The sequence below is a fragment of the Epinephelus fuscoguttatus genome, linkage group LG1, assembly GCF_011397635.1.
Source record: "Epinephelus fuscoguttatus linkage group LG1, E.fuscoguttatus.final_Chr_v1".
NCBI classification, from domain to species: domain Eukaryota; kingdom Metazoa; phylum Chordata; class Actinopteri; order Perciformes; family Serranidae; genus Epinephelus; species Epinephelus fuscoguttatus.
Window position 1 is genome coordinate 21,290,924 of NC_064752.1, and position 12,113 is coordinate 21,303,036.

General features: G+C 41.5%; 1 protein-coding gene across 2 annotated transcripts in view; it reads right to left on the minus strand.

The window, feature by feature from the left end:
• The window catches only part of vgll4b (vestigial-like family member 4b), a 51,244-nt gene that overhangs the window by 22,671 nt on the left and 16,460 nt on the right, over window positions 1-12,113 (minus strand). The window contains exon 1 of one of the 2 annotated variants that reach the window (XM_049589024.1): window positions 455-858. The exons of the other annotated variant lie outside the window; for it this stretch is intronic. Within the exon in view, the coding sequence (XP_049444981.1) occupies window positions 455-536 (82 nt within the window). The 5' untranslated portion in view covers window positions 537-858. Of the gene's footprint in view, window positions 1-454; window positions 859-12,113 lie in introns of those variants that run through there. 2 annotated transcript variants of the gene reach the window in all.

A 12,113-nucleotide genomic window follows, 5' to 3' on the forward strand; every position in this document is an offset into this window, starting at 1 on the left:
ACACACAACTTGCAGCCTGTTAGTCAGCCTTTGATCTCAACCATTAGCCGGATCCTCCTTTGGAAAATGGGTCAATAATGGCACAGAAAAATGATAAGATGGGCTTTAAAAAGCACTTCCGGTTGTTTTCAGATAAACTACCAAGTGAAATTTTAAGCTAACGTTAACTACGTTGCTAACGGTTAAAACAACGTCCCGTGGAGGAAAGAAGTTGGCACCACGTTCAAACCCTTTAAAAGTCATTAAAAATGTGAAGTAGATTTAATTATAAATCGAGCAGACATTTATTTAATTAACATATATGTTTAAAGAAACAGGTTACTCTGCGTAGCTTGAATAAAGTAAGTTAACGGCTAACGTTAGCTTAAAAAGTTGAGTGAAAACTTCGAGCAGCGTCGCTAACGTTCACTCACAACGTTAACGGCCACAAACAAACAGCTCTCCTTCACTTTACCTTCGTAGCAGAGAATGCCAATGTTGTTGTTCATCTTGTCCAGGTACTGGTAGTTCAACAGGTCCATTTTCGTTAGTAGCATTTATCGAGTTTTTACAACAACACCACAAAAAGACCAGCTTTTTTTTCCCTTCTTCTTCTTCTTCTTCTTCTCTCAAGTCGACGGTCAAAAAGCTAAAGGCCCAGCCTCCAACTTTAGTTTTCTACAAACCCCCCTTTAATAAAATAAAAACCCCGCGCACAGGCTTGACACCGAGTTTATGATACTTTTTTTGAAATATGAGTACAATAAACGTATCGCGGTGATAGAGAGGTGGAAAAAAAGAGTAGCGTCAGTTCTCCTCACAGCCAGCTGTAAGTCGACTGCACTGACACGCAGGCTATGCTTGGTATGACTCCTATGCTGCACCAGTGGTTTCCTCTGGTGCTGAGAGGGGCGCACTGGGCATGCTCGCTAAATCCCTGGAGCGCCTCAAATATCAGGGATGTTTTACGCGCAAGATCAGCCTCTCCAAACACATCCAGACACCCAAAGAGCTGCAGTAATCCCATATTAAATTTATAGGAAGGCATAAAGCATATAAAAAAGTGCAACCAGCACCAATACTGCAGTTTTGCAAGTATGCCCTATATAGTTGAAATACACCATTAAGTGCTGTTAGGAACGAAGACATGATAGGTGGGGAGATTAAAAAGTGCCATAAAAGTATGTTAAGACTGCTATAAACTTATATGACTGCATGAGTCTTCGTCTGCTGTGAATATTATAGTGAAAGCATAGGAGCTATAAAGTCTGATAAGTCAGTTTAAGCCTGTCTGAATGGGAATAATGCAGTGACTGTTTATAGATATGGCGGCGGGGACATGAGAAAAAGCAAAATGGGAGATGATAAGAGAAGGAAAAGATTTAAATTAATAAGAAGTGGGGGAGATAGCAAGAAAACTGCGCTTCTCTTAAAGGTTTCACCTCTTAAATCTACATAGTCTTTCTTAATTCAATTAATTTTTTCAATCCCAATTTGCCTCAAAGGGCTTTACAACATATGACACCCTCTATCCCTGGACCCTCACAGCAAATTAGGGAAAACTCCTCCTGAAAAACCCCTGGAGAGTTTATGTGCCATGTTTGTTACAACAGCACAAAAAATAGAGTAGACAGACTTTTCTTGTACCATGATGCCTCTTCAAATAGGAATAGGAAAAATAACAGTGTATCTTTATATTCTATGTGTAATATGACAACAAAAATCTGTGCAAATGTCTTATAGTTGTTCTATAAATGAAGGAAAAGCTGAAGTTGATGTTAACAGATATACAAAGTTACCCAGGCCCAGTAAAGCCTCCACAGTTTCAGAGTGGTTCTCTCCTGCCCCCTGGTGCTTGAGATGGGCTACACCCACGTTCAGTCTTCAATAAAGGGGACTGATGTGGAATAAAGCAGCAGGCACATGGGATGAGAAGAGGATAAAGGTATAGACTGTGAATATGGCTGTAATCAGATGACATGGTTTGTGTGTAGAGGGGTAGAGAACAGCTTCCTCGGGGTATCTGAGTGAGAACATAATGAGCAGGGTGTGGCCGCGCTGCAGAGCGTGAGCTTATACACAAACACACGTTTGCCATGTGCATGTTTTCGTGCAACACGTACCCCGCAAAACACACAGACCGGGAAATGAGAGGCGTCAAGGAAAGCTCAAAGTAGGCTAGTAAATACCTGCGATGTCGGTGCAAACTTAAGAGGTTAGCCGTGGCTTTGAAGTCAAAGCAGTGGAAATGACTCAGAGAGACAGAAAATGTAAAATCCAGTCAAACACAACAAGGGAAAAACAGCAAGGGAGACAGTGAATTATGGGGAACCTAAAGGAGAAGTGAAGTTTTCAGCCAGGTGGATTTGCTTTTATACCCTGGGCTCCATGCAGCACTGTAGACTACGTCTATCAGACAAAGTTATGGCTGCTTCACTGACCTCTGTCTCACTAACACAGGCCTCTCCTAACTTCTAACACAGCTCCACACTGGATTAACAGACTAATTACACTGAGGACTTTACCCCCCGTCTCACCCTCTCTCTCACGTACACACGCAGAACGCAACTTCAAAACAACACGAAGACGGAGTGTACGCATCTATTTACACATGCACGTCTACCCCAACTCCCCCTTACGCCTCCCCCTTTATTTCTCCTACACTCACAAACACACACAAAAGGCCTCTCCCCTCCCACCCCTCTAACGGGGGCTCTGAACTAAAGGAACATGGCTCTTGTCTCATTGGATACCCATTGTTTTCAGTTTCTCACACACACACACACACACACACACACACACACACACACTCAGTGCAGACAGAGAGTCCATTCAGTGTGGCTGCTTCTACTACAGCTGGTGCTGCACGTCACAACTAACTCACAGGCTGAAACTCAGAGCAGTGCATCTGAAACAGTACGAGGCTGAAGCCGAGACATGTTGCTCATGTGTGAAATAACATACAAAAAAGTTGTTGCAGGAAGTCAGAATTAAATTGTTGCAGGCTTTATAAAGTTCCACATTTTACAATTTTTCAGGAAGAATAAACCACAAAGCTGCGATCAAACTGCTCAACTGGTTCAGGTGGGAGGCAAAGTCCATCCATGCACACAAACTCATGTCACATGAACATCTTTACACTAGGTCAACAGAGGTCAGCAGAAAAATATCAGAGCCAAAACTCATCCTCTTTGTCTAAAAGCTGCCACACCAGCGCAGTGAATGAACAAGTAAAATAATATGAAACCACACACACACCTGTGACAATTACTGCCAGGAGTAAAAGTGACCAAAAGAATGTGTGCGGCCTGAACAAATAATAAACCGAGGTTAAATAAACATTCGAATCCTACAAAAACAACAAAGTAGACGTGACAACTCCACCTTTAAATGTTGGATTCCTTCAAATTTAATTTGTTATGCAGTGCAGTTAAAATGTTTTTAAGAGGTAAACCAATTTAACCGGAAGCAACTTTTAGAAGAGTCTAAAACAGACAAACAAAGAGAAAAAAGATACAACGTGTAAACAATTTAACAGATAAGATCTGTCCTTGGCCATGCAACGAGGCATTTTGAAGCTCCCTCAGGCAGATAAAGACTTAATAGCTCTCCAAAATCTTCTTCTGGATGATTAAGACTGTCAAAGATGGCAAAATGTCCCGTCTCCATTCTGAGCTGTTGACCACCTGTCTGGCTCCTCAACTGCCCAACCTTTGTGTCTCTCATGCAGTGAATTAGTCAACTCAGAAGTAAATCATCAACAATCCTTTCGTCTATATTTACAACAAAAGGTGTGTTTCAAAAAAGCACTAACGATGCCATTATACATAAAAAGACACTATGCAGTTTTCACATTCTCAGTTAGGGCTGAGCGATATAGAGAAAATCAATTATCACAATATTTCTGACCAGAAACCTCAATATCGATATTTAAATGTTACAGTAGGGTTGACTCTTAGTGCTCTTACAAAATATTTAGCCTGCACAATTAGATTTTTTATAAATAATAATCAGTAATGTGGACACAGGGACTAAGTGGCAGAGAGCTGCATCAGGTCGGATATCCAGCAGCTGACCCTCAAAAAAGGGGATTCATAGGTGGTGTTTTGTCTTAATTTCATATCCAGGTTCGGTTCTGGGTGACAAAACAAGGAGCATGCGGGTGGGACTGTGGGTGTGGATGATGAATATATTACAATTAACTGAGAAGAATAATTTAATTTGATGTTTTAACATATAATCCTTTGACTGGTGACTGTGTGTCTGCTCTGTCTTCTGTGCCGGCTGGAATATAAAAGCATCAGGTGCATTATGAACAGACATAGCCATTGTGGAGATGTGCTGCTCCATATTACAAAAATAAGCAAAAAATCATTTAATTACCTTCATTTTAAACTAAAATATCTTAGATTTACTGTCCTATAATGATCACTATAAACATTCTGCCTAACCAAATTACTTGAAAAGTCCATCTGAGTATAGGATTAGATCTGGTGTCAGAGGGTCGGGTCAGGTTACAGAACAAACTGTGCTAAGCAGGCACATAATAATAATACAGTTAGAACAGTCTGGTAAGAAAAATTACATAACGTCACTGTAATGCAGCCTTTAAAACCGGGAAAAGACACCACTTAGGATACTATGATATCCAAAGTCTCAGGTGATATCTAGGTTCATATCACAGTAAACATCACAATCTAAATAAAACAAATCGTATATACGCCGTTTTTAAAATCACATGCATTGAAATTTTTAGACCTGGTCAAATTTAAAACTGCAATGATCATGTTTAAAGTGAGAAATAATTCACTTGACGAGGAGAGTTTGTGTTAGGGGAGTACATATCTATCTTGTAACACTGGGTGGTACTTGGACTGTAAATAAACTGGGTTTATTACTTATTTATTTAATTTGGTGGTAAATAGACTGGGGATAGTTGAAAATAAATTTGGGAATTTGTTGAAATAATATACAAGTTAAAAGAAGAAATGTGAGAAAGGGGCAGGGACTTGTGAGTTTTACTTCTACTGTACCTACTCCTTTTTGGACACTGTTATCTTTGTCTTGTTTGTATTTTATTGTGTTTTTGTAGTTCGAAATAAAGTCAGTCATTGATTCATTCATATAAAATTGTTTTACTGCCTTTTGTCTCATATAACGTTTAATAAAAGCTTGCTTTTGGGAGCCTTTCTACATCAGTTCAGTTTGGTGTTGCTGCTGGTTATTAGCTTCTTAATTTGTTTCCCTGTGGCTGCTGCGTTTACTTCAGTGCACTCATTTGTCTTGCAATTACCACACACACACACACACACACACACACACACACACACACACACACACACACACACACATACACACACACTCGACTTCAAATTAGCTTAAAAAGTGGAAACAGTCTCTAACACAAAGTCTTTGTTCTAGGGCTGGCATGCTGTAAGACTGAATAAGTACACTAAGGAGATTAATGGTTACACAACAAGTTGGTGAAATTCCACATCTTTCTTCCATAGGCAGGGACACACTGTTACACATAACTTAGCCTACTGTGGTAATAACCATTTCTCCTCACTGTTTCCCCAAATTGCTCTGTTCAGCATGACTCAGATGTGGAGAGAGAGGTGCTCGCTGTGGGGCTGATGACCCACAGTGATGTCAGCTGTAGAGGAAGGCGGGCTGTGGCATCACCGCTGCTATAAAAAATTCAAGTGTCCACGTAATTAAATGCAAAGCTTTGTGGAAAAGCATCACTGGCTCACTTAACCTCATTTTACTGATGAATAATTCATCTGCTACAGACATGAGCTGGTTTATAATATCCTCTGTCCTTATAAAATAAGCTCTGGACCTCGTTCCTATAAGTTTACTTTAAAATGAGATGGGTTTAGGATCTATGACTGCGCCCACCCATTCACCCATCTTTCAATAAGTGGTGTGGGTATACAACTGCTTTTCATCACTCCCTTCCTGTCATTATCCCCCTTACTTCCTGCCTGTATATTTATTTATCTAATCTATCACGCCACGGCGCAACCACACCTACTAAATCCCCTGCAGTGTTGTGTGTCTCTCTGAACAGGTCTGGGCTTCTCTGGAGAGTGGGTGTGTCTGGATAACAACACCGCACAGGCCAGGTGGTGATTCATCCTAATGCTTTATTAACACGCTCCCGTGTTGTGACACAAACACTGACAGAATAAAAGATCGTAAAATGATGGTTGAGTGGAACAAAAAAGTGCTTCAGAGTTTCCCAACCTTGAATTTTGTCTTTCAGTTTACTTAATCAAACTTTATGCCTTGTTGAAAATGAATAAAGGAGGAACAGCTTGATGTAGGTTTCTCAAGAGGGCCTAAACTTTATCACAAACACAATCTTTATTAACCCAGGGTAGATTAACAACTTTCACTGTGGCAGAGATCAAAGGTCAAATCCTTGATTACTTTATGGCGCCCTCTGTTGAAATACCACCACACCATTATCGGCTTTGTTTACATGGTGACATCATGCACTGAAGACATTTATCCCCTCTGAAATTCATTGTCTCAGCTCTTAGCGTCAGGGCGGTTACTCAGCTGTGACTTTTACACAAACTTCGAGGCCATAAAAGGTTTGATTACGCGTATAATGCCTACAAACACCTGAGTAGGACAGACCTGTATTACAAGTTAGGATACTGTGGTGTTCCACAATTTTCAAACCATCTAGAAGTCAAACTTTTGACAAAGTCCATACAGATAAATCCCGCCAGCAAACAAACACAAGGTTGGCTTTCTGTGAAGACATTTACATCACCTCTGTGGCACTCAAAAGCACAATTACACAGCAGCAACCAGACACCAAAAGGTTGTTGGGAGTGTTTGGGTAGAAAAGATCCTCAACACACACACACACACACACACACACACAGAGGTGAGGAAATATCAGGTTGCTCCACCGAAACAATGACAACAACAGGTGACTGTATGGAAGTGAAGCTATTCGTCATTTCCCACCTTTGTTGTCTGTGTGTGTGTGTGTGTGTGTGTGTGTGTGTGTGTGTGTGTGTGTGTGTGTGTGTGTGTGTGTGTGTGTGTGTGTGTGGCAAATATTGAAACCTAGTGTTAACAAATCCAAAGTTTTGTTTGCTGTAATCATTTCCTAGGAACATTTTATTTCTTGTAAAACTAGGTACAGTATCACTACAGTAGAATCTGAGGCTTTATTGGCCTAGTGTGGTGTGTGTGTGCATGTACATACACACACACACACACGCAGACACACACATATGTATATTATATATTACATATGTATATAGGAGAAATGAATAACATTGATTATCTTGTTACAGTGCAATGTTCTGCTGGGAAACTTTGCGTCCTGGCATATATATGGATGCTACTTGACGCGCTCCACTCACTCAAACACCGTTGCACACCAAGCAAACCCCCTCATGGCAACATCACTCCCCGATGGCAGCGGCCTCGATGGCAGCAGCCCCGCAAGCAGGACAATGCGCTATGCCACACAACAAAAAACTGTTCAGGAATGGCCCAAAGAACGTGAGGTCAAAACATTGACCTGGCCTCAAAACTTCCCAGTTCCCAATTCGACCGAGCATCTGTAGCACAAGAGTAAGATATAAAACACAGCTTCACATATGAGGATTTGCCTTCATCACCAGTACAGATATTGACACACTGTACTCAGCTGATACTCATACTCGGAAGAAGTACATTTCCTGTACTGGATACTCGTTTCATCCAAGTACTCGGCTCAACTCTACTAACTAAGCTAACTGCCCGGCTAACTTCCAAGTATTCACTGTAGACACTGTATGCTCTTTCTGAGGATCTTGAGAGCCACCTTGGGTCGGAGGTGAGTCAGCAGATAGCCTGCCACAACGAGTCCTCATGTGTGAACAAGCCTACAAGCAAGTCGCCCCCTCGTCTGTGACTGGGACTGGATATCTGGCATGCTGGAAAACTGGAGAAATCTGACACGACTGACTAAGAGCATCAGCCAATGAGAGGCGGGATACGTCACACGCCAGCATGCAGGAGGATGGAAGAAATGTGAGGAGGACAAGCTGCAGGGTTGCCCCTTGCCAGGTCCGCTTATTAGCCGTGACTTTGGGCTTGTTTCTAAAGTGGAGTTGCTTATTTGGGCTTGCTCTCTAAACATCACCTTTCTCTGTCCGTCTAATTAGTTATTTAAACGCATGATAGTCGCATCTTTTGGGCTTGTTTCCATAGCTCTGGTTGCTTGTTTCTCTCCCAAGATCTGGCAACACTGACAAGCCAGCGAGCAACAACAACAATGGCGGTGTGCACAGGATCACAGGGAGCGTGTTGTGTTTGGACCCAGGCCCTGGAGGCAGATCTGATTCAACACTGGGAAGAATATCCATGCCTTTACGATGTGTCGTCTCCAAGTTTGGTGACGTCACCGCGTTATCTGGGGCTCTGTCGGAGAGGGCTGAGTGGAGAAATCTTGTGGTGTGCACACACAGGTCGTAACGCAGTTGGCGAGACTCCCGCTGACAGAAACACACGTCGCCAGGTATGAACACTCAAAAGATTACGATAGTCTCTGCGACGCAAAATCATTTTTCCGACCTCACCTGCGCTGTGTGGGGGTACATGCCAAGAAACATTACGAACACAGAAAATAAGAAAATACAGGCAGAGGGCAGAGTCTCTGCAGAAAAATAGGCCACCACACACTTGGTGTGGGTCCTAACTGATGATTAACAGAGATTACTTTGGAATGAGTTAATTGTTTTTTTTATGGAAATGCTGCATAGTAAATCTTTAACCACTAGGCCATAAGGCGCCCTCTCATATAAAATGTGTGTATGCCTTATGAGAGTTTGGTCAGCATTAGTGATCCTCCATTTAATCGTCAATGGTGGTATAACATCTGATCTGTTCATATATATATATATGTTGAAGTCATAATATTGTTCTTCTAAGTCTCATTAAAGTCCGAAGCTGTGATCCTCAACCAGAGTCCACACATTTCATCCAGCTGGAATGAGGACCACATGGACACATGGCAAAATGTTCTCACAGCCAAGACATCATCTGTGTCCTATAGTCTGTCTGTTTGCTGAGCAAACTGCCTCACTCTTCTTTCAAACTGACCTGCTGTCTGCATGTACTTTTTTTCTCCTCTCTTATACAGTCTGAACTCACTGCTCTATTGATTTAACTCCACTCTTCCCTCACAATGCAACATTGAGCCTTGGCAGCCTTTGTTAAATGTCCATCTTGAGCCTCTTCTTTCCTCTAAATCTTTTTTTTCTTCCAACTCTCTGACTCTAATTGTAAGTGCTCTCCGTCCCTCCATCTCCTCCTACCTCCTAGCCTGCCAAATTTTGTTTACAGCACAAACAAAACACACATAAGGCAGACGGTTGCTGTGCTCTCACCGTTGGGCGATGCAAGGTTGGCTATCGACTGTGTTATTACAAGTATGCAACTGCCTGGAACACAACTCAGATCTGATTGTGAGATGCAAATCTTTTCTTAGCAGCAGGCTGAGACTCTCACGTCTCGCATGATGACAGGACAGGTGCAAAGGAAAAGTCTCTTTCAAACTAAAATTTGGGAAAATAATTATCTAACTTTGACATAGACAAATTCTGGTCAGTGTCTGTTTTGTTTCTAACTAAAGGAAGATCAAGCATTTCATATACACAACATCAAGCAGATCTTATTTCTGGTAATGGAAAATGAGCCGTGCCTCCATAGGCCGGTGAGACCTATGACAACATTCTCACCGTGCTAACAATTAGCTGGTACAAACTGACCCCAGGGGGCTTATCATTTATTGGCCAAGACAGCTCCTACGTGGGACAGCAGGCTCGGTGCCATTACCACTCATGTTCTGCATCTGTGCCTGGATTACAGCCTCGGCATGTTCAGATGCCGTCAACACAACCTTATCGCTGGATGCCAAGACTACAAATACAATACATACTTCTCTGAGAGGAGTATGTTCACACAGACTATCAGGTATTACCATGTACCACCCGTCCTATCTTCTTTAAAGGAATGTATGTTCTTGCACAAAATAACCTTGAGAATACTTTCTGAATACCATATACTGTGGGATAAATACCACCCTGGAGTCATAAATCAAATCAACTGACCTCATTAATCACAAAAAAAAACTCTCAGCAGGAATATTTTTTTAGCACTATGAAAGGTTAACTTTTTCCTTTGTGGGAGGCTTTGCAGTCCTGTTTCATTTCATTCTCAGTAACTATGGCGAATGCTATCAAAAAGAGAGGAATGTAAAGTATGTGTGGTCAGCACGGCTCTGAGAAAAGTTCCCTCGCTAAGACAGCAGAGCTGGTATGGGACCAGTAAGCGTGGCATTTACTGAGAGCAAATGTAGGACATGAGTTCTTACGCATTTTCAGTCCAGCAGCCAATATTGAGAGAGGTAGTCGGAGCCCTGAGTACAAGAAGCAATCACTCTTGTCAGGTTAGGACACATAAAAACCTGAGCATCTGACTATTTGAGTCAGACAACTGTTAAGAAAAAAGTGCATACTCCAATTAACATGCCCTAATATGTTGTTTATCACGTCAAAATATGGAAAAGTGGAACGGTCATTGCCAGGATTTTGTTTAAACGAAGTTTTCCACCATTGGCAAACACAGCCTCCTTCCTTCATTCCTCCAACAACCTTTTAGAAAAGGTCAGAATAATGATATTTGCACTTATCCAAAACCTACTGTTATCTAGGTCTTTCATAATGTTTAAAAGTGTGTTTCTCCTTCCAACCAGAAATGTGGCCTTTTCTTTTGAGCATGCATCTCTACCCCACAGTCTTGCAAACTGTTCTGAGTTGGCTTGTGTACAACAAATCCATGACATACACAGAGCTGCCCATGAACATGCAAGATGCCGTGTGTGGCAAACTGGGGTAAAAACTCAGCTGAGACGCATATTCTGAATGCACTGTATACATGTCATAATAACACCAGCATATCCCACGTCTTCATCGGAAAATGTTTCATTTGGAAAAGGCCTGATTCGGAAAATCCACACAGAATATGCTGTTTGCGTTAAATTCGGAATATTGTCATATTTGTAATATTAGTGGAATATTAGTGTCCACAGGAACTTCTTGCTGTCAGGTGAAAAGCATCAGCTGGGGTAAAAAGTGTTCTGTGAGTTCGCAATGACACGGAAGGCATTACAAAGGAATTTAACAAATTAAATTTGGGAGAGGAAAAAAAAATCACTTACTGTTTATATCTAAATGCAGATGGAACAACAAACAGGCGGTAAAAGTAAATCATTTAAACCACATGTTTTCAAGCTACACACAAGTATTTAAGAAATGAGACAATTGTCTTTCCACAAGTGAGAAAAACATGAACAAACCATTAAACAGTGTGAAGTGATTACTGGTGTGCAAATGTACGTCTGGAGAAAAAGCAACACAGTTTTACTTTTTTTTGTTTTTTGTCAAAGTGCAAAACAGAAATGCTTCAACAACAGGGGTCGATTGTATTTAACCTTGTGACTTGCAACTGTGACCCTCTGACACTTGACCTGTGGACCGCGGTGACCTCTGACCTCTGCCCCTTAATTTAAACCCAATGGTCACTGTGTGTGTGTGTGTGTGTGTGTGTGTGTGTGTGTGTGTGTGTGCAGAGTAGTGAGTTAAACTGCAGTGGGAGGTGTATCTAGAGGCACAGAGAGATGAATGTGGGAGGGTAAGACAACAAGAGATAGACTGATGGTGAGGAGGAGTCACTTCCCACAACCAGCTTTTCAGTTATCTCAAATAGGAAGCACTGAACAGATTTATTTACACAATGTTCACATTTAAACCAAGTCAAGCGCTCTTTGAGCAGCATGACTGTCCAGTTAGCTGCACAGACAACTCACCTCTAGAGAGACCTGTGCATGTAACGACTTAAATCCTCATTCTTTTTGATAGAAACTACATATACACTTATAAATAAATAAATACACTTGTTATAGTGCTTCACGTTGTTAGCACGATAGTTCAACATTTTGAGAAATGCACTTACTGAGGGGATCCATATCTCTCTCATGTCTGTCCGCTAAATATGAAGCTATCAGCCAGTTAGCGTACCTTAGCATAGGCTGCATTTTAAATCCCATACTATCA